Here is a 27,337-nt window from a genome sequence, read left to right as displayed (position 1 = left end):
ATTTCACAGAAATTCAACTGTTAATTTATTGCAGATGGAAAGCCCCAGAAAGAAAAGGATCATGTTTCTGATAAACTGTATAAGCTTATTACACTCTAATTAAGAAATGGTCACAAGAAAGAGGGAATTACTGGATATGCATGTCAGTGAAATGTGCTCAGTATGGTGAGGAAATACACATCTAATTCCTTGCACTGACTCTCATATAAACACAACCCTTAATGCCAACATTTATCGTAAAATATTGATCTTTTTCTGTAAAGTCAAGTCATGAAAGTTTGAAAAGATAATAAGAAAGAAAGAAATTAAAGAAAATAATAACCATAAGAACAATTTTTATTCAGCAAAGTTTCAAATCGACGGCTTCCAGTAGCTAATGGTCACTTGCAACAGACACATGAAGCAGTTAGACAGGTTAGGGACACAACTAAAGTCACAAAAGCTGAGAGCACAGCACCCATGAAGACATTTAGAGATTGACAGACAAAGGAAAGACCAGAGCCAGACCTGCCAGAATGGATGCAGGGACTGAACTGTATTTTAATCCCCATACGATTCAAAAAACCAGGGAAAACATCACTTGAGTGCTCTCCACAGTGACTTCAAGGGTTCCTACCAGGTTTCTCCTTCACTGCCACGGTACAGGAAAACCCCCCAAAACTCCACAAGGTTCCTGCAGAAGCTAGGGGAAACCCTAAATAAAATCCCCTAAAAGCATTCTGCAGATACTTCAGAGACAGACAGTGAAATTTTGGCTTGAACTGGAATTTTGCAGGAATGTTTCTGTGACGTCATTTTATAGTGAGGAAGTGAAACAGCTAGAAGAGATTTCAGGAAAGCTCTGGTCACTTGTCCTCCAGAGTCAGGTGTCTCATAGAGCAAATGTCATAAGACTTTCTCAAGTGGTGGATCACTGCTCAAAGTTCAGCTTGTGACATTCCTTGAAGGAGGTTGGCATTAGGCTCCAACTATTTTTCAAATATAGAAATCCTCTTGTATTCTGAGAAGTCTGATGCCATTCAGCCCTAGCTGCGTCTTACTGGTTGCAAAGTTAGAACTCGTCGAATTAATCAGGAACAATAGCTAACATGAGGAACATCTTAACTTTGAAACAAAACAAAAAGACCCAATTCTCAATCAAATCAGTCCAACACCAAAAATGAGACCACTAAATCAAGTAGCAAGATTTTCCTCATGGTGGCTTCACAATTTCTTCCCAGAAAACCTTTGCTTGTAGCAGAAATTAGTTCTAAAAATAATTTGTAAGGGCTACCATTACTCTGTTATGGACTGACTACATAATATGAGAGAAAATTTTAACATTTCAAAATAATATCACTGCAGCTCAGAAGCACCCACCGCCCTTTTTTTTTTAATGCACACTATTTCCTCTCCCACAGAAACTAGTTTCTATTTCCTTTAAGTGCTAGAGAGATGGATTATCAGTAGTTGATTTCTTTAGGTCACCTAAAAGACAACAGCATTTCAAAGAAATCACTTGTTTTCATAGCTAAGCTAATGCTCAGCTGCGTGATGGGCAAGGGGATGTTCTGTGTTCAGTGGGGCAGCACTGCCTGTCTGGGCCCTTGAGCTGAGCACAGATGTGGCCAGATTAACTCCAGAGGCATTTATGCTCAACAGCAAGAGTGCAGCAAAGCTGAAATTCGGCCATGTGTGGAAGACAACAACTTGCCAAAGCCAAAATGAAACACTGAGAAATGAAACAGGGCTGAAGTGGAGGATGAACGAGGGTAAGGCCAGACAAGAGTGACCAAAAACAAACAAAAAAGCAGAAGTCAGAAGGAGAAGCTTGAATTAATTTTGACCAGCAAACGGGACTTGTAGTTCATGGAACTTTTTGTCCCCTCTACTTTAACCAAGCTTGTCCAGTGTTGTAATGGAAATTTTCTCACATTTTTTTCTCTTACACTCTACCAAGTGGTCACCAGAAAGAGTAGAAAACAGTGCATGGAAACAGGTTGAATATTAGCATATGCTTGCAAGCTTCTCCTGTGCACATAAAATTGGATGAATTATTCATCACAAACCTATAAGAGATCTGGAAAAGAGAAGAAACCAGCTGGTGACATCCAGCTGTGCTGCTGTTCCTGCAAAAAGTTCTCCTCTGTTCTTTTACTGGAGAGAATCAACTAAGACAATGCCAACCTTAAGACAAAGAGGGTTTTGTATCAAATAATGGGATTACTCTAATAAGCTCTAAAACTGTAAGGCTTAAAATACATATTTTTGTAATTTCCTGTAATAATACGAAAAGAATGGTTATTAAGCAAGAAAGTATTTCAAGCAGCAATTGGCCATCATGCATGAAACAGAGAAAAATATATAGGTAGATTAAGGTTGTGGGAGATGAAAAAGACAGGTCTGTTACCAACCATCCCATGATGAAACTGAAAGAAATCCAGAAATTTAGGAGGCAGAAAGTTATGTGAAAAGCTTTCTGCTGGGTCAGGACATAGCTATTCTTCATGGTATCATGTAAAATCCCACCAGACATTTCTGTCAACAGGAAACAGGATAGTGACCCTGAATACGGATAGATGCATATGAGTTTGAAGCATCATATTTTTTAAAGTTGAAAATAAGTATCACTTTTGACACTAGAAATACCAAGTCAGAATATTCAGGACAACAGAATAATGAGAACTGTAGGGAACCAACATCTAGTCCATCTGTGGGACCTAGTCCAACTCTTTCACAAAGTAGAATCCCTTACAATAACCAAAGTCATAGTTAACGAATTTTTAACTTAGGAAATTCCATGCAGGTGTCTCCCTGGTTTTGTGTGGTCTGCAGAAGCAGAATGTTGCTCAAGCAATAAAAAAATTCTTGTCAGCTCTATGAATCTTACAGTTCCTCTTTTCCCTCTCACTTCAGTTGTGCTCATACCTAAGTCTCGTACACAGTTTTTCCCATTCTTGAGATTGGGAAACTTGCACTGGGCTCAACAAATAAAACCTTAAAGATGAGTAGGCTTGCATAGAAAGAGTGAATCAGAGTCAGTGAAATACTCCGTTGAGAAAAAAAGGATGCCCTGAAGATCAGAGTTACTCAGAGGAAGAAAGTATTTTTCCACAGCAGAGGAAAAAAGTGGTTGATAATGGTAGTCCTACGTTGATGTGTCTGCTACTGAATGCAGTAGGCTTTGGTTTTGCAGAGTTTGAATAGTGCTTACAGGAAGATAGGAAGTGTAAAGACAACGTAAAGCACCGATATCCTCTTATGACCCTAAGCTAGAGGTTTACGTGCCAAACTTCTTCCTAGGTATCCACTGTTCATCCCTTCTCCAAATCAGACACTCAGAACTCTGTCTTCTATGTTTTCCAGTCTTACATGGATCTTTACACCAGTTGACAAATAAACCTGGCTTAGGGTGAACCAGAGAGGCAGCATTGATTTCTTTTTAGCCTAGGGATAAAGAGCACCAGTTGTAATGTAGAGATTGGGGTTTGGTGATGTGGAATACTGGAGAGGACTCCCCAGTGTGTTAAGAGCACTATTAATTCAGGATATGAGAACAGCAGAACGTAAGAACATCAGCTGATTCCAGGTGGTCTGCTTGGTAACCGCAACTTTTTCCTCATTCACAGTATAGTATTCCACCTGTTCCTGCTTCACTTTTTATTCAAGTTCAGTAGCACCAGGATCCCAAAAGCAAAGGTTACCACCTCCCCTAGAGTGCAGTGATATGGTATTTCTACAAGCAACACAAGTTACCTACAAGTTATCCCATACTAACACCACTGATCTCCTCCACCAAATAAAGCACCTGGAAAGCAATTCAAGCGTTGTGTGACCTAGAAAGCAATTCAAATGCTGTAGGACAGCAGCATTACCCTGATGCAAATGACAAGAATGCTATTTTTTCTTTACTCAGGAGAATATTTATTGCAAGAAGGTGAAGCACAAAGTCCACTCAGCATGAGAATTCCTTTCTAGAGGAAAGAATGACTCAACACCTATTATATGCATTGGTATGTTTAACAAATCAAAAAGGTAAAGAGAGTAATTTCATTTTAAATGGGGAACAGACATTCCTCATCTTGTAAATGAGCTGTCAACAGCCCTGCATTGATAATAGGTACAATAAAGCAAACTCCTATTCTTCAAGGGGTCAACACTGTCCTTCACACTCACAGAACTCCACTGGTATATTATAATTACCAGCTGATACAAGTTCAAGACATTGCCCCACTTTTAGCCTAGGGCTACAGAGTTCTGGGAGATGAGATAGGAAATTATTCTCCCCTGTTGTTTATTACGCTTTTGGTGCCCTCCTCTGAGAAGGGTTTGGGTGCACCATCTCTCTGACCTTCCCAGCAAAGGAACCTCCCACTGAGGACAGCTCCTAAGTGAGAGAACACAGTGAGACGCTGAGGGGGGCAGAATGTCAAAATCTAGCACGTTAGACACGAAAACAAATCCAGCACTGATAACATCTCTTCCTTCCTTTCTCGTCTCGTTCAGGGGAGAGCAGTTAGTAAATACCTCTGCCCCCCCGCAAAGGTCAGTGTTCACCTGGTAGTGTGGAGATAAGTATTTCTGGCAGCACAGCCCATGCAGACACATTTGTGTCGCTGCTGGCACCCAGGGCGCCGGCAGCCTGCTGTGGTCACCACCACCCCGACCCTGACGGTCTGTCCTTGCTCATCTGTCTGCCGGCGGCTCTCGGGCTCCCAGTCCTTTGCATCACATTTGCCTAGGAAGCTGGGGATGTGTCAGCAGTTATCACCATCATATGCCATCACCACCCCATACCACCATCACCCTGTACACATCATTCACGAGCTATTTATAAGTAATCAAAGATGCACACGTTATTTAGGAAAAAAAAAAAAAAAGAAAATCTATGAAACATCACAGAAAAAACCCCAAAACTAACCCGAGCAAACAAGCAGAAATTGGGCTGCTCAGGGGCCAGATTAAGTATTTCAACATCTAGATCACCATCCTGGACAGATAAACAGTTACACTTAATACTTCATCTTGTTTTATATCCATGGTTTCCTCTTTGAAGTGGAACTCAAGTCTGTACAAACAACTCCATCTCCCTCAAACGGGTTGCAATATTCACATTGTGTTTACAACAACAGCTCTAACCTAATCAACATTTATACATGCCAAGCCAGTTAAAATTAGGGAGGTATTCCTGAAATATGTCCCTGTGCTTCCAAATAACCTGACTTGGAAAAATCAAACCAAATTAAATAAGTTCTTGATGCTTCAAAACCCCTTCCTGAGAAAACCACTTCTAAATATTTTCACAGCACGTGTCTAAAAAAACCTGTCTAATGTAATGATCTAGTTTGAAGAGCAACAGGGGACTTGCAAATAGCTTGTTGCATATGGAACTTTAGTACTGGGGTATTGTAAAGTACCTTTTCCTTGTATTCTGCTGAGCCCACCTGACCAATTGAAAAGCATAAAAATGCAGGACACAGGCATGCAACAAGTGAATTTTGTCAAGAAAAAATTGCAGTATTTGCAGCTCTGTTCATCAAACCAAAAAATACTTCTGACTTGCAAGTACCAATTAGAAAGGGGACAAGAATTCGAAGTTCTAGAGGGGATTTTTGTTTTTTGGTACCAGACATACACAGTCACACATAACAACCCCAAACTAATTCAGCCTCATCTGGTTTAACTTCAACCACGAGACGCTGCTGTCTGTTTTCTTTCTCAAAGAAGACTCACGTCACTGTGCACTGAAAGGGGAACTTCCAGAGGTTGTGATGAAGACAGATGATAAACAGCTCTGTTCACACCAGCTAGCAGGGCTGCCTGCGTCAATAAAAGGGGGCAGCAGAGGCGGGGAGCTGTCAGTTGGGGCTCGGAGGATTATCGTGGCGAAGCGCGCCTCACGTTAAACTCTAGTAAAATGCCAGGATTCTTTTTCTCCCACAACAACATGACTGAATTAAATGGAAAAGAAGATTGCAAGCTTGCAGAAGGCAAAGTCCATAAAAAGAAGCAAAAGGCTTTGTAAGTATATACAACTTCGTATAAAATGTAATGTATTAGAAGTGAAAATGACACTCCACTAATCTTGGAGATTAAGAATTAGCACTGTGTTTCAGGCTAAATGAACAAAACCTGCTCAAAGCCCAGGACTGCAACATCATTCAAAAAGGCTTGAGCTGAGGCATTCCAATTAATTAATTGATTGTTTTAAGTAATCATAAGTAGAATTTGGATACAGTGGGGAGCTCAGTCTTTAAAAAAAAATTACTTGGATGTGTAACTTGCCAGACTTCAGTGCTAGGATGGAGCTGTCTGTCTCTGTTTGAAAGTTTGAGGAAAATTTAAATCGAATTTAAATCCAGCTGCAATGTAATGGATTAAAAAAAAGTTTGTTCATTGTTTCAGTGGTGCAGATCTCAAAAGTTATTTGAAGTGCATGGTGCCACATATTGAATCTGGGATCAAGGCTTCCAACTCTAGAAATGTTATGTAAGTACTGAAATATACCCAGTTCTAAAATATAATTATAGCTAGATTATTATATAGTAAACTACTTCATTTCTAAACTACTTCTAGAACAAAAAATACTGTAAAAAGATCTAGAATTTCCAAAATGCAAGAAAGGTGAACATTGGTAGTTAGAAACTATTCATGGAGTTAAGGATTTTTAATTAGTGATTTGATATGTTTGCATCAAACAGTGAGGGAGAAGACACTCTGGTTAAATCCATTTTTATCAGAGGGACATTGTACCTGTTCTCTAACATTTTACAAGAAAAAGATGCTTCTCACTTAAGTGAAGAGTAGGGGTATTACCATTCTTATTGCAAAAATATGGAAACAGAGGTAGAGGTACAAAATAGTTTTATCATAGTTAAAGATTATTTTCCTGGGAACAGAATTCAACATAACATCATAATTCATCTCCAACTATTTTTCTCAAAGTGGGCTGTCTCCAGGATCTCAGATTATGACAAAGCCATAAATTTAGTAAAATATCTGGCACATACTCCTGGAATAGAATAATAAATTATAAAATTTGTCTCCTTCAGTCATACCAAACAAACCCCATGGTTCCTTGCCTGAAGTCTTTTCTTTTTCTTGTCACCTTAGGCTTTCTGCAGAGGAAGTTATTCAGTGGTCACAGTCTTTGGAAAAGCTCTTGGCCAGCCAAAGTAAGTCCGTTACTCCAGTATGACTTTGTTCTTACTCCGAGGACAAAATTTTGTCTAATCTCACCAAATAGGCAAAGCTGTAGCATTGTATAAACACTGTCAGACAATGGGCTGCTGCACCTCAGGTTTTTACAGCTCTACTGTAACATGGACACTGCTACAGCTTGGCTTCCAAGTTGGGTTTTGGGATTTTTTTCCCATTTTCAGCATAACAACCCCCAAATAGCTCATTTTGATCAGTCTTCGATCCTTGGATAACACATCAGTTTAATCTTGAATTTTCTCTCCACTTATACCCTAAGACAATCCATTTAGGAAGGGCTAGAATGCATTGTTATAATTTGGTACCCAGGGTCTAGATCTAAAACCACTGAACATAATTAGCAATACTCCCATGAGCCTTAATATTAGAATATCTGTAGTATGTTGAAGAAGGGAAGAACAGTGTATTTTGCCAAGGTTTTATATCAGATTTCAATACAACTGCTGCTACTTTTTTTTCTCCTCCCTGGTCACAAATATCATACGGTAAAGACGATGTATTTGTGTTGGCTTTAGGTGGTCAAGGTGTGTTTCGGGAGTTCCTGAAGTCAGAGTTCAGTGAGGAAAACATCGAGTTCTGGTTGGCTTGTGAGGATTACAAGAAAACCAAGTCCGATCACTTACATGGCAAAGCAGAGAGGATTTATGAGGAGTTTGTTCAGTCAGATGCCATTAAGCAGGTATGTACAAAGTCAATCTGTGCCATGGCAGAAGGGGGAAGTGTGGCTTCACTGAGATGCTCACACACTCACTCAGTTACATAAAAGGAAGGCACAGGCACGCTTTCAGGACCCTTCTTGCATCACTGCTGTGTGCAGTGAGACATTATCAGATCTCACAGTCACAGGATGCAGGCCAATACTGGGAGAGGCACCAGCAGAGCTCAGCAAAGGCCTCAGCAGCTTAGCACATGATGCTCCTTGCTGAGTCAGCCCAGTTTGAATTACTGATGCTGTTTGGAGATTCTTTGTGTTTGTGAGTGGAAGTGCCACAGAACATTTCTTGTCTTTTAAAAGCAGTGGACCTTCTGGAAAATGTAAAGTTCTGTATATGGATCATGTTTAAACTGGAGACATTCAACACAAGATTTCTCTTAGTAACTGGAGGTTGCTCCTCTCAGTAGTCCATTGTTGAGCTGTATTAATTCTGACTCCAGAAAAAATTACATTTCTATAGTGAACAGCAATTTTTGTGCCCAGCTGGGATACAAGTATTTAATTTCCCCCATTTTGCAGTTCTGACATTGATTTATCACAGAGTTCTAAGGCTGCAAGTTCATGTGTTGACAAAGTGACAGATATAGAAAGAGACTGCATTTTTAAGTTAAGTTTTCAATGGCATTTATTTTTTTCTTTTCCAGATCAATATTGACTATCAGATGAGGGAAGCAACAGCCAAAAAGGCTCAAGACCCAACTCACTCAAGTTTTGATGAAGCCCAGAAAACAGTGTACATCCTTATGGAAAGGGATTCATATCCCAGATTTTTAAAATCCAAATCCTACCTGAACCTTTTGAACCAGCTGCAAACCAACACTTTGAAATAAAGTGTTTGAGGCAGTGAAGAGCCAAGTAGACTCTGTGTCAAATACCCTGTGAAGAGATCCTCCAGAGTGGTTGGATCTTGCCAAGGAATATCCCTGTCTTGGGAGGAGGAGTATGAGGGAAATGCAAGCAGCTCCACAGCCAAGAGAACGCAGGATAAAAGCTGGTGAGGCTGTCACAGGGGTGAGAGCAGCACAGGGAGAAAATCCCCTCCTCCCACACACCATGGAGTCAAAGCAGGATATGAAAACTGATGTTTGAACTGCACCCTGAACACTGAACTGTGTCTTAGATCCCAAAGAACTGCTGATTGTTAGGAAGTGCAAGACTTGCTGAGCATTGGGAAAAGATTCTCAAGTTCAGAAGAAAAGCTAGGATGACTGACAATTTTGGGCATAACAAGAAAATGCCAAAACTCACGCCTCTTTCAAAAATCTATGAAGTGTTAATAAGCATGAGTGTGAGCTCCACAATGCTGTTGTGCTATGTAAATATATCCTAAATTGACATGTCTTAAAATTTATATGATTTAAATTATGTAAGAATTATATAAGCTGTATTTTATTACATTTGTATTCATCAGGCAGGTATGTAGCACATTTCCTGTTTAATTTATTGAAAAATAATAAGTAAATCTTCATTAAAATACAGTTAATAATAAAGTTTTATATCTTATTTACATCAAATTTGAAGTGATTTTTCCATTGTAATTACTGAAATATTGAAACACAAAATTCCCTTCAGTCTCACTATGCTACTACCTCTCATCTCCATATTCAAATGTTAATTTTATCTCCACCACTTCTCTCTCTTTTTGCCCATTTTACACAACCATAATCTGAGTTACCTGGAATAGGTGATACTGACTTACCTAGACCCATACTCACAACCCCCAAAAAAGAAAATAAGTAGATAAATAAAGAGGAACCAGTCTAAATTTCCTTTGTATTTTCATGATGCTCCAGCTACCAGCTGTCAAATCCAAGTCAAATCTCAAATATAGAAAATATTGAGCCAATGGCCCCACAGTCAATCCCCTTGGACACTGAAGATGAGTTGAGCACATGGATCACCCATGTTTGCTTATGTAGAGAGGCAGCAACCAGAGAGACTCCTCAGCAGTCACATTGTTTGAGACATTGGCATTACTCCACTAATCCTGGCAGGATCCAGAATGTGACAAGCAATACCAACACTAGCATCAAGGGTCATTTCATTTCATTGCATTCAATTTACTCTAAAATGTAATGAGTAGCCTATACCACAGTAGAGATGAGAACTAAAGTAAAAGGGGAAAAAAGTGATTATGCTTGAAATATGTAACCATGAACAAGAGTACTCCCAAAACTCAAGTGTTTGAGACCTTGTGACATTAGAGCTTACAGGGAAAATAAATCAGAGGATGCCTTGGTTTTAATGAGTTCCCATCATGAGACGCTGACATCACACGGGTGGCAATACAAGATTTTATCTCAGCCTTGCAAATTTTCCATTTTTTCAGAATAACATGAGCTTTGTGAGCCCCACTCTGCTCTGTACCAAAAGGAGAAGCTATAAATTCAGAGATGTCACCTCTCACTGAGAGCAGACCAGGTTCTTACTGCCACCTTTTGGGGACTTTGGGACCTCCAGGGGAGAATAAAAGTCTGTGTTAGACGCAAAACAGCTGGAAGGAACATAGAAAAGTGCCAGTTTCCACCATCACCTACTGTAGTAGCTGGGAGCCACTGCAAATTACATCTTCCTTTCAAGGCTAAAAAATGCTGAAGAAAAGACCCCAGTCTTGCAGTATTATTGTTAAGTTATGCATTCCTGAGAGAGTCTGACTGTAAAGCCTGACTGCTCCTGGAACAATGTAAACCAGTCTCCAGTTGGCATTCTTGCAGGAATTAATTTTCCAGGATCATTAGGAATAGATCTAATTGCTGTGAAGTAGGAATAACAACTGTGCCTCCCACACAAGGTGCATCATTATGTTTGCTCTGACACAGTTAATGTGGCCCAAATGTCTCTGCAGAACTTCAAGCTCACAGAGGTGAAAGAGCTATGAAATATCAGCTACCCTCTAAACAGACACTGTATTCAAGTAACATTATTCTTTTGACTGTAAATCCCTTTAATTATTATGGCCCCAGTCTTCATTTGCTCTCCCTGCAGTTTCCCAGTTTTGCTATGGTTAAGCCAAACACCCATATGTAATTTCTGACTAAAATCATATTTCTTAGCATGGATGGTTAGGATTTTTATTTACTTTTGGATGGCTTGTTGCTAGCAGAGAAGACTGTCAGAGCAATTTCACCAACTTGTATTACACAGTTAGTAGAGACCAGAGTATCTGAGGAGGGAAGAAGGGAGTTTTGACTTTCTTCCATAAGCATCTATCCCTACTTCATAATTTGGCAGAGTGAGAGAGCAAGAAAGGTGTTTTTCTTCTTCAAAAAGAAACTGTTCCACTCTGTACAACCCAACAACGTTGGCTATTTTTAAGTCTCTCACCTTATTCGCAGTACAAACTTGATATCAACTGCAAAGGTCAGTTGCCCAGGTTATTAATTCCAGAGATATTCCAGCCCACTCCAGCACCCTTGACAACATGACCACATTTCAGCAAGCAAATGACAGCACAGCAGAAATTCAGGCCTGGCTCTGGGATGCTGAAAGCCCAGTATTACACGTGTGTTGCTACAGCAGGGCTGCCCAAAAGAGGTTGTTTAAACAAGGTCTGAGGGATCTGAATGACCCAGAACACACAGATCAAAGGACTCAGAGCTTTCTGCCGCCCTTTGTTTGTGTACGAGGTGGGTGCACTCATTTCCCTCTACTCGTGCACTGGAACAGCCCCAATATCACACATTGGTTTCACAGGTGTGGGTTGGGTTGGGCTTTTTTTTTTTTAAACTAGATTCCGCTTTCCTTCTTTGGAGAAGGTATGCCATGAGAGAATGGAAATTTGCTGTTCCATTCACTGTCTCTAAAAGAAACAATTGAATCAGGTTGGCTGTCAGCTACAGAACAGTGCAGGAAAACAGGATGCAGTACATGGAAAAGCTTTAAGATTTGACAGGATCGACTCAGAATTTTCTTTATGTGTTCTACCTTACCCCTGAAACAACATTTTCATTGTTTGTTAATGTTCCAGTGGAAAAATCAATCATTGTACCATCTTTAGGGACACTTTTGAAGTGAATTCACTTCTCTCTGTTGCAGTTTTCTTTATGGAAGGACTCAGGAGTCCAGCAGACCCTGCATGTGTATTTAGAAGACTAGCTTTGACCTCTCCAATTTGGAAAAATTAATTACCCAAACCAGATATTTTTAATATTATCCTAAATAAAAACATGGTATAACATAGTATCGATCTCTCCCATATATTGAACAGGCCACCTGTGGAAACATGCTATTGTTATGAACACTGAAACAGGAAGGAAATTAAAACTGAGATGTGATGAATAATACAAATTCATCACTTTAGACTCCTCAGTGCCACCCATCACTGCCCACGCTCTGAAGTAACAGGCTTTTCAGATGTCACCATCTTTATGGTTGTGAAATGAGTTTGAAAAGAAAAAAAATAGTAGGATGTGGAAAAATTAGATGTTCTCATCTTCCATTCAGAGATATGAGTTGGTTGTATCAAAGTGTGTAATGTCTACAGATGAATTTTTTGAAATGGAATCTTTAGTCATTAAACAGAGGCAGAAATTGAAAAACAAGTTATTGCTTAATATTCATTGGATGATTTAAATCTGTATTGGGTGCTCAGAAACAAAGTCAGAGGGGACTTAAGGTTATCCCCTGGTTTTGTTTGGGTATATAAAGCCTCAAAGGCTTTAGTCACTAAAAGGGGATTCACATAAATCAAGAACCAGTGTGCCTATTTTGGAAACAAACTCATTCCCCCTCATTTCTCAAAATATCTCCAGAAAGTACCCTCTTGAAAGACCCCAAAGATGATCAACATTTACATTCTGCTGAGCACTTCCCTTCAATTTCTTCAAGCACCACACAGCCTTAAAGCACTTATCTAAAGTAGTTGGGTGACCTGCTGTCACATGGTCCCTTTCACTAATAAAATTAAAAATAGCTTGAGTAGAGCATGAAATGCAGAAATGTAAACCTTTCAGGACCACTCTAGTCTTGTGTTCAGAAAGAAACAGAGCAGATTAGCAATGCTTCTCTTCAAAGTCTGTGATGCAGCCAAAGTACTGAAGTGGCAACACAGCTGCCTACAGACTCGACTTCACTGGAATCACAAGGGGTTTGGGGTTTTTTTTTCAAGTCACTGTGGTCAGAAGGTTTCTACTATTAGAGGGCTAACTTTAAAAATAAAACAAGATAAACACTCTCTGCATAACACTAATAACTCAGTAACCCATGATTTCCATACTACCTATGGAAAAAGTCTGTAATGTATTTGGCATCATGTGGCAAACAGTTTGTCAACCATGAAGGCAGCTTTAGACACAGAGAAGAGACTCAATATTGAACAGAATTTGTCCAGCCATGAGTTTGGCAACATGCTTGTTGTTCATGCCAGTCTGAGGAAACTCTGGACACACTGTGGATGTTCAAACAAAGCCCAGAGTCCAGCGAGGAACTCTCCAGGTGCTGGAACAAACATCTGGAGGAAAGGGGCGCCCTGGATTAACACAGTCAAACATTCTGACTTGGACCACACTATAATCAATAATTTGACACTGAACTATGACAAGATGAAGAACTGGCACCTTCCAGAGGAGTACACACCTGCAGGGGGTGTGAGAAGCCCTGTTCACTGCTGAGCTTTGGTGGAAGTGTGAATGCAGAATCTCACAGAGTTCAGGGCACAGAGTGCTTTGTATCCAAACCACAGCACAACTCTGGGAAGCCTGACAGAATGGATGGGGTGAAAATTCCTGTAAAAACTAGTCCAGACTTCTCATGGCATTATTTCCTCTTCTACTGAGATAGCTGCAGTGCACCAGGCTCACACAATGACATCACAGTTTTAGGAATAAAAAGGGAACAGAAAGGTCACAGAGTACAACTGAGGTCAGGTTTCCAGAAGTGCTATCTAGACTTCAGTCTGCTCTCGCTCAGCAGGACACTGGTTAATAGAGTTTGCAGAAATGGGTCACAATGTAAGACTTGTCCAGCCTTGTTGATAAAACCTAAAGCCACGAATATAGAAATGCTTTAAATTCTTCAGGCAGTGACTATTAGCAGGCCATGCCTACTTCTACTCAGAAACAAAAACCATTTCATCATCTCTGTATCTGCAGACAATTTACTGGTTGTTTTGGCCTACTGTAAGGACTGAAGCTGTGAACACTGTTCCCTCCATCCCTGTGAGCAGAACCTCATTCCACACAGAACCTAACTTTTTTTGAGGTTATTGCCAAATATATAGCAAGAAAGTTCCCAACAGAATTTGTCAAAACCACCAAGGAATATGTAATTACAGAAACAGGACTCTTCTCTGGAAACATCTATGACTGAATTACGCAAGAAGCAAGAACACCGATTCGTTATTTTGTCCTAAAGTTACTCAAGCAGCAATGAGGATGAGTAGCAGCCAAATCAGAGTAACCACTCTGTGCTCTCCTCAAGGTTAATGAAGACCTCCTAATATTTTACTGCTTTCCTTGTGTTTGGACCTGGATTTCCAGGCACAGCCTCAGTTCTCCTATTTAACATACCCTTGTAGGATGCTGTGTCAGGAACATGAGCCCCAGGCAAGCCCCAGGAAGCAGGGGTCCTACATTCCCAAATGCCAGGACATGGGAGCACTGCAGAGAGAAGGGTGGCAATGTGCAGGCAGGGGAACATGTGGGTAGATGGAAAGAATGGGTACAAGACAGAATGAGACAAACAGTACTTCCACATTCACTAGTGTGGAACAGATGTAGGTGGGCGAGATGTTTATTAAGCACAACAGCATTGAAACAGAAACATAATTAGGAAATAATTAATGTAAGGGTGGGAGGGAAAAAACCTGAAGAGAACACATAAAAATTAAAAAAGGTGATGCTAGGTGAGTGAGTGCAGGAAAACAGCAAAGGAAATGGAAGAATGAGCAAGAACTCATCTGGGAGAATTATCCTCAGTGGTAAGAAAAAATGGTTGCAATCAAGATGGTCAACATACATTGTCTAAACTAGCTGCCAGTTGAGGGTTAATGCCTAGAAAATGAACAGGCCTGACAATTGATAAATTCAGCAGCAACAATGTAGCCATTGTCTCAGTTTTGGCATTTCCCTTATTGTCTTTCTGGAAAGCACATCCAGTTCAACCACTGAATAAACCAAGCAAAAATGGATTCCTGTGTAGTACATCTCTTCATGATCCTAGAGCTGTTCTGGGCCCTACACCTGGCAACAGCAGGGAACATCCCAGCCCAACACCTGGCAACATCCAAAGGGAAAAGGCCCTATCAGAGTCACCTGCAGGCCTCAGTGTCTCACCAGGACTCGTTCAGGCTACAAGGAACCATTTATTAAAGGGGCACTGCAGTGTTCCCACCCAGAGCCTGCACCCACAGCCGCCCTCACGAGGCCAGTCTGAGCTGATGGACATGGTGGTTCAAACCTTCCCCTTCAGCGTGACACCGGATGACATCTAGTGGAATTTGTATGCAATGAGAGGAAGGGTGGGATTTACGTTAAATCACGTAATTCCACAGTGAGGCAGCATACCTGGTTAACAGCAAAACTATCCACTCTTATGGACTTTAAATATTCTGGAAAGGGAAGTAGATGGGTGACTTTCTGGGTATCAAGCTATAAGTGATGGTAGTGGAAAGAGCTGACACAGAGAAACAAATTGTAAAGTCATATTTGAAACCCACTAAATTTCAAACTTTTCATCAGAGCATGGTCAAGAATATAACAAAACATGAAATAAGCAACAAATCCTGCACCTAAATATCCCCCTACTGTACAAGGCAAGAGAGGTTTGCAGATGTATTTTCTTCAGTTTAATAGAAAAAACAAACCTAGGGAGAAAACCCCAGGACAATTTATTTCAATTTTAAGCAACATCACAGCATTTTTTTAATGCCTGTAATAAGGCAAAGAAAATATTTGAACACAAAGTCATTGGTTAAGGATCCTCAGTCACTGCACAATTTAAATTTACAAAGATATGATGCTATATATGGCACCCTGGACATCAGTTGATAGGAAAAAAACCCTAAATAGTTCATTATCATTCATTTTAATAATGAGATTTTAGATGGATGTTCCTTTAATGCCAATAAAATTTAGTGTAAAAAATAAGACATTTATGCTTTTGCAAAAGAACATGCATAAGCACATATAAGGTTTCTCCAAATATACGTAGATCAAATAGTTATATACTGGTACAAATCACTAGAGACTATCAACATAACTGCGATTTTCATTCTGTAACTTTTCCAGTTATTAATATGGTGCTTTTTTCTTATTTAAATATAAGTAGTTGTACAAATGAGATTCCTTATAGTCTTTTTTAGCTTGTCAAGTTCTGGCCCTCAGATGCTTTGGTATATAAGTGCCTATATATGAAGCATTAGAAGCAGGAGGAGGCATGTGATAAACTTGAAATATCTCACTATTATAATTATTTGAATAATCAGCTCAAGTTACACTGCACAGATATTTGCTTCTGCCTATTCCCATTACAGAAATGGAACAAAATACTCCAAAATCCTGTGTGAAGTTACAACAAATACAGAATGAGATTTAATGACATAGCAATCAATAGAAAATAGATCACAGTGATATTTGTCCTTCCCTTCCCTAAGCACAGGCCAGGTCTCACACATGATGCTGCCCTGCTCTGACACCAGGTTCTGCTGTGGGTGAGCACACCACACACATTTCCTCCTCAGCAGGACAAGTGCTGTGGGAAAAGGGATGTACATGTCATACACAAAGCCTGGGTACCAGTAGGGTGAGCTGCAATAAAATAAATGATTGCACTGTATTGTCATAAGCTCAAACCTCAATTTAACTTCCAATCCTCCACAGTTCATGCTCTGTCTGGGAGGCTCCGTAAGAGGAAAAGAAGATGAGTCAGAGCACAGAGATAAGATTGAAAGAAATATCACAGCACACAGCTGGGCTGTCAGAGGGAGCAGGGGCATGACCAACCTTCCCCTCCCAACAGGGTCAGTCTGTGCCTTGTAGGCAATGGCAAATTCTCAGAGATCCCAAGTCACAACCACCGCAGGAAGGACAGAAAGCCCTCCAGAAGGATCCCCTCCTGTGACTACTTTGCAGAAAGCAGCTGAGCTAGTGCTTGTTCTCAAAGCCCCAGTATCACTACAAATGAGTCTCCCACTGACACAGCAACTTCAGTGCTATTGCACTGCATGGCTCCTTTCAAACACCTGGCCAGAGATGAACAAGCAAAACATAGATAAGTTGAATCTCAGCTGAAAATGAAGCCATAACCTGGGCAGCAGCTGTGAGAAAAATGACAGAGGACGTCATACAAGTTTAAAGAGAGTTCAGGTCTAACATCCCTCAGGTGCTGTGCAGTAGCAGGTTGGCCAAGTAGGAGCACATAAAAGCCTGACACTGATGGGCCAGAGCAGAAAAACGTTCCCCCAGAGCAGTCCAAAGTGCTTCATAATGCTGCCTATAAGACGAAAATTGGTTTCAGTGAAAGGGTACTTGTGCCCTTTGTCTCATTTCAACATGGACTTCAGCTTTCATATAAAGAACTTTGATAAAGGGATGGAAAACATTAGTCACAGGACTTGGACAACACATGCAAGATTTCAATGAAGTCAAGTACAGCTTCATGTCATTACAGCTGATCAGTAGAGATGTCAAGATAATTTCAGTGCAAACAGGCTCTATCAGTGGTGCATCAGAGCCCAAAGGAGCTTTTTCTGATGGAAACCACAGCCACTGTTTGCCTGTGATATGTATAAAAGAGGAGTCAGGCACTAGTATGAGCAGCACAGGCACGGAGAATGGGTAGTAAGACCACCTACACTAAGAGAAAATAACAAAGGAAAACAACAGCTCAAGAAATTTGGAAAGTTACCCTTGCAAATGCAACTATTAAATGAAGCTTTTTAACCAAGGGAAATAAGCCAAGAGGAGTTTCTGTAAGTATGAGATTTTGCACTTTGAAATATTATCAGAAAAGTATAGCATAGGCAGGGGAACACTTGGTTTTTCTCTTGACATGTAAGGTTCTCAGCATTGCAAAGGCATTTGTGTTGGAAATGTTTCTGATGTATACCCAGCTTTATCCCTATATATACATGAATATTTTATGCAATAGTCAGTGCAAAATAAACTGAATAACATTACATGGGCAATCAGTTAGAACTTTTATATAGCAGTTTCTCTCTGCTGAAAGTTATGCTGGGCACTAAAAGCTGTGGCATTTGGTAGTTTACAAATTCATTGGCACAGAAAAAGGGTGCTGAAAAACCAAAATGTATGTAGTCATTTGAAAGGTAAATATTTCATGTTCTTTGATGTACCAAATCAGTTTTCCTGATATTTCTCCAATATAAAATATAACAAGAGTTAAACAGTCATTTCCAGATCGGTGCTGCTTATTTATTTTACAGACATGAATAACTCCAGCACTTAGATTCATTTATTATCAGTCAGGCAATTACTTCTGCAGAAGAGTTGCAGCCATGTGACTTTCTCTTTGGTTACCAGTCCTGCAGGAAGCACACAGGTCCTACACATTAAAGAACTTGTGGCCTCGTTGCAATACAGCCTTACAACAAGCAAAGAGAAAGGATACTACACTTTATAAATATTGGGTGAGAAGAGTTCCATGATCCAAGTCGAGTTTTCTGAACACTGCAAAGCTGAATGGAGTAGTTAAGATGTAATTTACTATCTACAATAGATAGGACACTGTGACAGGTAACAGGCTGCTCTCCTGGGAGTTAGACAACCCAAAACTAACCCACTGCTCCAGGGTGTGGTGTGGCTTTTGTACTACCAGTCTTATTTTAGGGTTAAGACCACTGTCAGCAGAAACACACAACGTCAGACTAATGAAACATAGATTATGCTTCAGTGGAAAGAAGATGTTCCAAATCAGCGCTGGAAAAGATAAAATCAGCATGCTCTGTTCCCTGGTCTATTAGGAAATAAGTCTGACATAAGAAGAAGAGAGAACCACAAAGCCCTGGATGTGTATGCTTGGAAAATGTGTGTTCTCAACAAGCTGAAAGCCTCTAACTCAGAACAATAACATTTCCTTACAGAAAAGTCACTTCATGCAGCCATCACCTGAAGAAAAAAATAATTATTGACACTTTAAATTCAGATGGAAGTAGCTGAATCAGATTACTTAATATTGCTTCATCTGGTATTTCTTGAGCATCTCTGTGAGTAAAAAAACTACATGAATTTCTTCAGGTTTCAAAAAAGCCACAAAGACTGAATTTCACTTACATTTCAGTGGATACAAGATGAATGATTGCAACATGAAAACACCCAAAATAGAGGGCATTGGTCAAAGTAGCCTAAAATAAGGTGATAAATAATAACCATATGCCAGAATTTATATGCATAACTTCATCTTAAATATGGAATATGGTGTAGTTTTAAAAGACTGCTTTTAGGCAGAGGGTGAAATGAGTACATACTGGTGGAATGATTCAAAAGTCAGAGATCTAGCAGAGAACATAGTTCAGAGAATTCTGAAGCAGGCAGCAGGCAATGGCCACTGGTAGTCCCATAGGGCTGCAGGGAATGTGAGCAGCAGTTGCAGTGTAGCACTTGGGCAAAGGTATGCAGTTTCAATACCCTGCAGGAAATTTACTGGGTAAAACTCTTATATAATGTAAAGTTGATTATTTATGTCAGGGTAACAAAGAAAACAACACTAAAGGCAAATGAAAACATTTCAGAAAGCTGGGAGACAGAACCTTGTCCTCTGTTTTACTGTGTGTTTCAGTTTGAAGGAAAAAATTGGCTGTAGGCATAATATGTGCCAGTCAACCTCAAAAATAAAAAAAACTGTTTTGATTTCAGGAAGGTCCATACAAACTTACAGTCTTGTGTAAACTCAGCAGCTGGCATTGCCTGAAAGCCAAAGGAGAAGCACTAAACATACTCCATGTCACAAGAGATTTTTCAAATTTTGTCTTTTTTAGACAAACATTTTTCACTGCTTCATTCCTAATAAACTACACCCTCTTTTATGGATATCATATCTATATAAAAGCAAGTTTTATATGACTTTTATTGACTTTGAGATACATGCTGGACAAATATCAATGTTAATCTCAGACACCTAACAACTTACTCAGCATCATTCAGTTCACATTGAGCTCTGATCTCTGATCCTGGTCACCCTGAGCTTTCGGTGAAAAAAAAGAAAAAAGAGATTTTTAGTTTCATTCTGCTTTGGCTCAGGCTCAACCTTCAATCTCCTTTCATAATTGGAGAAACAAAGAGGGAAAATTATCAACATTTCTATTCTTCCCTGAGAGATATCCACTGGACTATCTGGTAATTTAAAAAAATTTTTTTAAGTTCTCATGTGTTACAAAAATATATTTTGGTCAAATGCTTCAGAAATGACTTATAGATACAGATCAGGTGCACAAAATAAGAATACTGTTAGAACTGATTGCACTGCTACATGTAGAGTGAATTATAAGATTTTATTTAAGAAAGCCAGAACTCAGCACAGCAGATTTAAAACTCACATATTTTCCATGTTTAGGAGAATGAGTCCAAATACTTGTTGGATTTGCAAGATATTCAGAGCAGAAGAAAATGGGATCAGTTCTAAGTAAGTACAGATAAGAATCTTATATTCTGCAGTACTTACAGCTGAGCAGGAGGAACAAACCCCTCAAAATTCACAGTGGAGGTTTCTTTGTAAGCTTAAGATCGTGCAAGAGAGGGCAACACCTTCACAAGTGCCCCAGCCAAGCTCCTTCCTGCAGCCAGTTCCTTAACAGCCCATGGGGTGTCCGCCGGCATATCCCACTGGGAGCTCCTTTCATGGGACACAGGCATGGGCCCAAACTCATCCCTGGATTCAGCCCAGATGTGGGCCTGCGAGGAATCTGTGAGCCGGATATTTGGGGTCCATCTTTTAAAAGAATTCAGGCTGCTGGCAAAGGTTGAATATTCATGTAGTGCATGTGAGACATGGCCGAGTGGCTCCTGCAAGTCCTCAGCTGCCACCAGGCTCCATGGGGACCAAGCACTGCCAGGAATTTGGGGGACACATCCTATGGGGGTGGGGAAATGCTTCCATCCAAAATGCCTTCAGCTGGTATCAGACCAGACACAGAACTGATTTATTGAGACATACCCTCCACAGCAATACTGAGGAGAACCTGATGACCCCTGAAACTGCCATTGGGGTGAAGTTGGGTGGCAGAAATCCAGACAGAGTTTCCAACTACTGCACCAGGGTGGTGAGGGGAGCCACTCACAGTGGAGGGTGCACAATAAGTGAACAACAGCTCCCACAGGACACTACAATTTAATTTTTTCAGTCCCAGGTATATAGCCTCAGTTATTTTTGGAGAGTATTTTTTTTTTTGAGTGTAATGTAAGTTCTTCAGCAAATCCAATCATGTTGATAATCAGTGCAGCAAGATGTTTGCCATCAGCATAACAGCTATTAAAGGGCCATTAATAGAGTTCATCATAACCTATTCCCTTACTGCCCTTCATATTCTCCTGATTTTTAAAGGACAATAAAAAGGTAAAAAGGTTTTCCTCTGTGTCAGCTGCCCCATCAGGCAGGGTTCTTTCTGCTTCACAGGTTAATGCTAAAGACAAATAATCAGAAATGGAAATAAGATGGCTCTCCTGCTGATGTTCAGTGAGACAGACGAGATTGTCACTTGTTCTATACAAGTGCTATTGCTGAGAGAGGTGAAAAATTATCTGTCAGGAACAGCAAATATGACTCAGAAGTAGCTTGTAAGGAGAGAAAAAAAAAATCATTCAAAGAACTAGAGATTCTCACTCCCCATAACCACATGCTTTATGAGTTTTTACAGAGAGAAGGCTAATAGCTCACAAGAAGGGAAAAAAAGTCTTTTACTGGCAAGAGTTACTAGAGAGTTATTGATCCCACAGTTCAACAGTGGTAACATTTCTCTTACTCTGTATTTCTTTGACCAGGTCAGTCTAATCAGGAAATCCTGAGAAAATAATCAGCTAGTCATGCCATGTACTTTATCAGAGAAAGAAGGAATTATATCAAGTTATAAATAAATTATAAATCACTATCAATTAAAAAAGCTACAGAGATGCTAATGGCTGTTCTGCAGCAGAAATCTATAAAGCATCATGCAGCACTCATACCAAAGCCAATTTTGATTTTAATTTAAATTTTGAAAAAGCACTGTGGTACTAAGTAGTTGTTGACAAACTTATAGCTCCCATGAAAAGCAAACATTCAATGAGAAGGGATCTTACTCCAAATTTGGCTGATGCATAATGGAAAGCACCTACTGGAATACATCCCCTGTCCTTTCTTTTCCTAACATAAGCGTTTTTTTCAAGTTACCAGCATTGGTGTCCTAAAACTGCAATCCCTGAAAATCAGTTGGTGTAAATGGAGTTACATGCACTTAAATGGAGCTACTGCCCTCAAACATTTGTTTTTCCTTAAATTGTTTAGTCTCTCACCTCACTACGTCCATGCTCTTTCCCAGAATCAGGCAGGAGACTCCTACAAGCTTATGAACTTATTGCTTAAGAATAGCAAACATGAAAGTAAAATCTGACTTTAGCCGCCTCCGAGGGCTGTGTAGGTTAGTAATAATGTGTCACACTGCATTGTAAACAACTGGTGAGAGATGGAAGTCCCTTGCAGCTAAGATTGCATTAAACTTTCTTTATTTACCTTATGCCTGGAGCTTCCATTCAGCTCCCAGATAAGTCAGCTTAGATGTTAAAGGCCTTTAAGTATTACAATAAGATCTTGTGCCCTGAAGACTTTACTACTAAACACAAGCATCAATATTTCCTAAATTCTATGATGATTCCTGCCCCCAAAGAAGGTGCTGTCTAGAAAGGCAGTACTTTTCTTATGTTTCTCCTAAGCAGAATTTAAATAAATAAATGAATGCCATTTCTAGAGGAATTACATGGAGCACCTCGAAATGGAACTGCATTTGTTACAGCAAGAAAAATATTTGTCTCAGCATAGTAAGTACGAGATTTGGGAGTCACAGAAGAGCCTTTTAAAATATAAGTTTCATATGGCTCATATTTAAATTAGGGGCCAAATTTTCAACAATGTAATTAATTTTTCTTATACTTTGAGCCACAGCTAATCCTGCAATAATGCCCTCCTGTTTTTCTAAAGGGTGTCTTTGGAGGAAGTGCTACAATGGTCCCGGTCTTTTGAAAATCTAGTAACAAGCAAATGTAAGTAATTGTGTGTTTGTGTCCCAGATGGATCGCTGGAAAAAGTTCCCACAAAGCAAAATCAATAACTCATGCTGCATAATATATCCTGCCTTATACAGAACTAATGAGAAACAACTTTGTGTGACATGCCCAGCACGCCTCACAGTGAAAATAAACCGAGCATGCTGCAAATGCTTCCCCAAACTTGCCATTTCTGCAATCACATTTAATTCCCTTAAAGGCATGTGATGAGGGCGTGGTTTATCTGCCACATCCCCGCTTAAAGCGCTGAATAGCAATTTATATTGGCAGAAAAGTGACAAAGTTCTCTTGGGAAGTCCTGTGTACAGCAAAGACACCATAAAATGGCACAGCTATACAGGGTAACAACCATGGAATACAACTCCAATATTCAGGGATGGGAAGAACTGTAGCTGCAGTAGCAATTCTGAGCTTTCCCACTCCAACCTCCCACTGCTTCATACAGGGCTCAGAGCTCTCCCACATTTCTCATATGGGCAGCAGCCCGGAACATCACTGCTGAATTACGTTTTTTAAAATAGCAATGAAAAAGTTAACCACAGCACAAACCTCTAAAAATTACTCCTAGGACTGGCATCATTTTCAAACTGCAGAAAAATTACAGAGAGCAAGAAGACTAACAGACAGCATTTGTAACTCTAAAGATTTTGCCATTAAAATCTTCACCAGGAAACAACCAAGTATGTTACAGCACAGGGAGAAACTCCCCAACAGAAAACTGTTCAAAGAGACCAAATTACAGCAGAAGCAGCAGGCACACAAGTGATCATTACCCCTGCCAGATAACAGGCAGTGCTCAACATCTTCCAAAAAATGAAAGGCCAGAATGCTGCACCAGCAAGAAAGTTTGCTTTAAATAAAACACTTGTAGCTTGCAGCAGTACTCAGAATGCTGCCCTTCTTAAAATGCCTCCTTCACTGCACTTAAAAACACTACTAGTTGAATTTTAATTCATTTAAAAGCCTCATGACATCCAAAAATAGAAAGGTGTACTCACATATAAAGCTAGAGACTCTAAACCCAGGGATTTGCAGCTCTTTAGGAAAGGTGAGCAAAGTATTTGCCTACCTTAGATTTACTCTAGGATTAGATTTACTAGGGAGCCCTGCATGTGCAGGAAAATGCAAGGTTGAAGTGTAGGGGCAATATAGCGCAAATATTTCCCCATTTTGAAATAATCCAATAATATCTATGGGGAACAATCAAGAATTACACTGCTTTATAAATGTCCCTACTGCCTGCAAGGGACTCTAAAGGCAATGCATGTAGACAGGTAATGTAAATTTGGCTTCTGAAATATTTACAGATGGGCCTATGATCTACAAAACCTACTTGAAGACAGAACACAGTGATGAAAACATAGAATTCTGGCTTGCCTGTGAAGCGTATAAGAAGATAACATCCCAGAAGAAAAGGATTTCCGTGGCCAGGAAGCTTTTTACAAGTTACATCCAACCCCAGGCCCCCAATGAGGTGACTACAATATCACAAGCTCTTTTTTTTGTAGAAATGCCTGAAGTGTCATGCAGGAGACCAACAACAAATGCCTAGCACCGCTTGTATCAAAAGGAGTGAAAACTTGCTATTCATCCTCCCCCCAAACTCTTCTGCCCACAGAATCTTAATACTTGAAATCCACATCTCATCTACAGGCAAATCTTCCAACTGTATCCACTAAGAACACAAGCAGCATGCACAACTCAATTAAGAACCAAGTTCTTGGGTCTGTTCTAGTCTTTTTTTTCTTTTCAACATCAGATCCAGGGACCATTGATATCACTTCACTATATTTTGGATTACGTTGCTTCACTAGATTCTGGATTATGTCATTGCTACATATCTATCTATCTATCTATCTATCTATCTATGCCTGGGCTTTGCAACAGTAAATATAAATGAACAAAGTAAAAACTCTACCCAGTGCTGTCCCCTTTGCAAAATGAGCAAAAAGAAAGATTCCAAGACAGATTAGCTGGTTTTTTTGTTACGGAAAACAGCAGATTTGTATGTAAAATATCTGATTTTTTTCCCCTGACAAGTGGCTGTAGAAAAAAGTCATTCCTGCTCAGCCAGACATGCTCTATAACCTTTAAATATTCCTGCTTATTACTCTCCTTGCAAAACTAAGCCAACTCTGGCTTTTACTACCACTGCCTCTGGCAGGCTGACATAACTGAAGGATCATGCTTCATTATTTTCTGGTTTATGTGTAACAATAAAATTATTACAGAGTCTCAAAATGCAGCCTCCCTGCTGGCACTGGAGAAGCCAAACCCAGATCAGCTGGATTCCCAAATGTTGGCTGAGAACAGTTGCTGCTTTAAATGACTAAACCACTCCCTCTAATCCAAAACTTGAGCAATTTTTAAAGTACCCTCTGTTGGTTTTAAATGCCAATTGGCACAACAATGCATTCTTGTCTCTTTTTCTCAGTTTTTATTTTTAGTATGTGCAGCTATAGGAAACTCAGCAAGACATTTGCACTTTCAAAAGAGAAATATCAGTATTGCCAACCACAAATTCATTAATCAAATGTAAGGGCTTAAATCAGGACAGTTATAAATAAGCTGTGCCATTTTTTTTCTAAAATAATGTGTATTTGAATCTTGCTTTTGTTTGTCTGGTTTCTAGGCCTTCAGGACACACCAATTTCACATTTTCTTGATGTTCACTATTAATACAAGAACTAGGCACCAGTCTAAAAAACTAGATGCTCATGAGGATATGAAACATAGTTACATTGCTATTTCAGCAGCATTTAAAATGGGGCACTCAAATGATTCCTCTGGAAGAGGAAGATTTCAACCCATGAACGACATCTTTAGAGGTCTTCTCTCAACACTAACAAAGTCAAGCTGAAAACAACCAATGGAACTCATCATGAGCTGATGGATTATCAAAGGGTTCCTTTTATCTGGTGTTTTTGCTGACCACTAGACCTTTCTGCTGTAACACACCTGCACAGCTTCAATTTACCTGCTACAAACCATGAATTGAAGCAGGAAAACTCTAGGAACTAAAACTTCCTGAACAAGGTTGATATATAACATTGATTTTATCTCAGGTCATAACACTTCTAGTCATTTTTTTCCACTGGTAATGTGCACCTCTAGGCACTTGGACTCATCAGAATTCAGACTTCCTCTTCTGGAATCTAACCCTAGCTCTGGGAACAATTCTTAGCAAAGGAAAGCAGGGCTGGATATCAGCAACTTCCAGCTGCTCTTTCCACTGGAGCCACTCCCCATCCAAGCCATGTCCACAGGACAACTTCTGCCTTAATTGTCCCTGTTCTCTTATTCTTCCTAGAAGTAGTGAGCAAACCAAACTCATCCTGCTAAACTCCCCTTTTGCAGCCTTGGGCCCATATTCTGCATGCAGGCCCAGCAACAGAGACTTTACCACTGCTCTTGACCTCCACTAATCACAATAATCAGGATTAAACTGCCTTTTCCATTTGTGTTTCAGATAAACATTGACAGCCCTGCAAGAAAAGCAATTATGAGGAATATTCAAGAGCCAACTCAGTCCTGCTTTGATGAAGCACAGAGAATAATCTACAGGCACATGGAAAGAGATTCCTACCCACGATTTCTTGAATCGCAGTTCTACCAAAAGCTCAAACAGAGTCTTCAAACTAATGGCAACAAGTCAATGGTAACCTAAAGACAATGGTTGAAAATGTAAAAAGGTTTCTTCTGGCACACGTGTTTGAGATTTAGAGTAGACAGGAGAAATCAGGCAGTAGAGCAGTACTATTATTGAACTGTTCAACTGTTCTGTTGATGTTAGAATTCACAAGGCACTATCTTCCCCCCTTCCCAAGGAAGAGTTCTTGTTTTGTTTTCCTCTCCCCTCAAAAAAACCCTAAAAACTATGGAAAACTAAGCATTAAAAAGAAAAAAAAAGCATTTTGCTGCTGGGAAATAAATGTTTATTTGACTATACATTACAGGAGGAAAAAAATATCTGCATTGCTACATTTGTTGTTCTTTTTAGTCTTGTAGTGTCTCAAAGTACAAAGATAAATTTGAAATACAGGAGTTGGCTAAATCTTAAACTATGGGGTATATTATTCATGTGGTGTAGAGTTGAGTTTATGCTGAATTATGACATAAAACATATGCTATGAAGGCACTTGATCTACAGTATACTAAAATATTACCAGTGTCTTCAGGTTTTTCTTCAGTGATAAAATTCATTGGTATTTTGCCT

At 39.8% G+C, this 27,337-nt stretch overlaps 2 protein-coding genes across 2 annotated transcripts; both read left to right on the top strand.

Moving 5' to 3' along the window:
• The first annotated feature begins 5,764 nt into the window (after positions 1 to 5,764).
• On the top strand, positions 5,765 to 9,102 carry RGS1 (regulator of G protein signaling 1). The gene is made up of 5 exons (XM_010409297.2): positions 5,765 to 6,000; positions 6,385 to 6,468; positions 7,093 to 7,154; positions 7,713 to 7,876; positions 8,557 to 9,102. Exons 1-5 carry the CDS (start codon positions 5,897 to 5,899, stop codon positions 8,740 to 8,742), a joined length of 600 nt encoding a protein of 199 aa, XP_010407599.1. The 5' UTR covers positions 5,765 to 5,896; the 3' UTR covers positions 8,743 to 9,102.
• Positions 9,103 to 17,682: 8,580 nt separating this feature from the next.
• Positions 17,683 to 27,024, top strand: RGS13 (regulator of G protein signaling 13). The gene is made up of 5 exons (XM_010409512.4): positions 17,683 to 17,819; positions 20,420 to 20,488; positions 23,036 to 23,097; positions 24,429 to 24,595; positions 26,591 to 27,024. The coding sequence occupies exons 2-5, from the start codon at positions 20,424 to 20,426 to the stop codon at positions 26,786 to 26,788; spliced, it is 492 nt and encodes a 163-aa protein (XP_010407814.1). The 5' UTR covers positions 17,683 to 17,819; positions 20,420 to 20,423; the 3' UTR covers positions 26,789 to 27,024.
• Positions 27,025 to 27,337: the final 313 nt, after the last annotated feature.

The sequence above is a fragment of the Corvus cornix genome, chromosome 8 (assembly GCF_000738735.6).
Source record: "Corvus cornix cornix isolate S_Up_H32 chromosome 8, ASM73873v5, whole genome shotgun sequence".
In the NCBI taxonomy this organism is placed as follows: Eukaryota; Metazoa; Chordata; class Aves; order Passeriformes; family Corvidae; genus Corvus; species Corvus cornix.
Note: the sequence above shows the minus strand (reverse complement) of the source record. Positions and strands in the feature narration are given on the sequence as shown.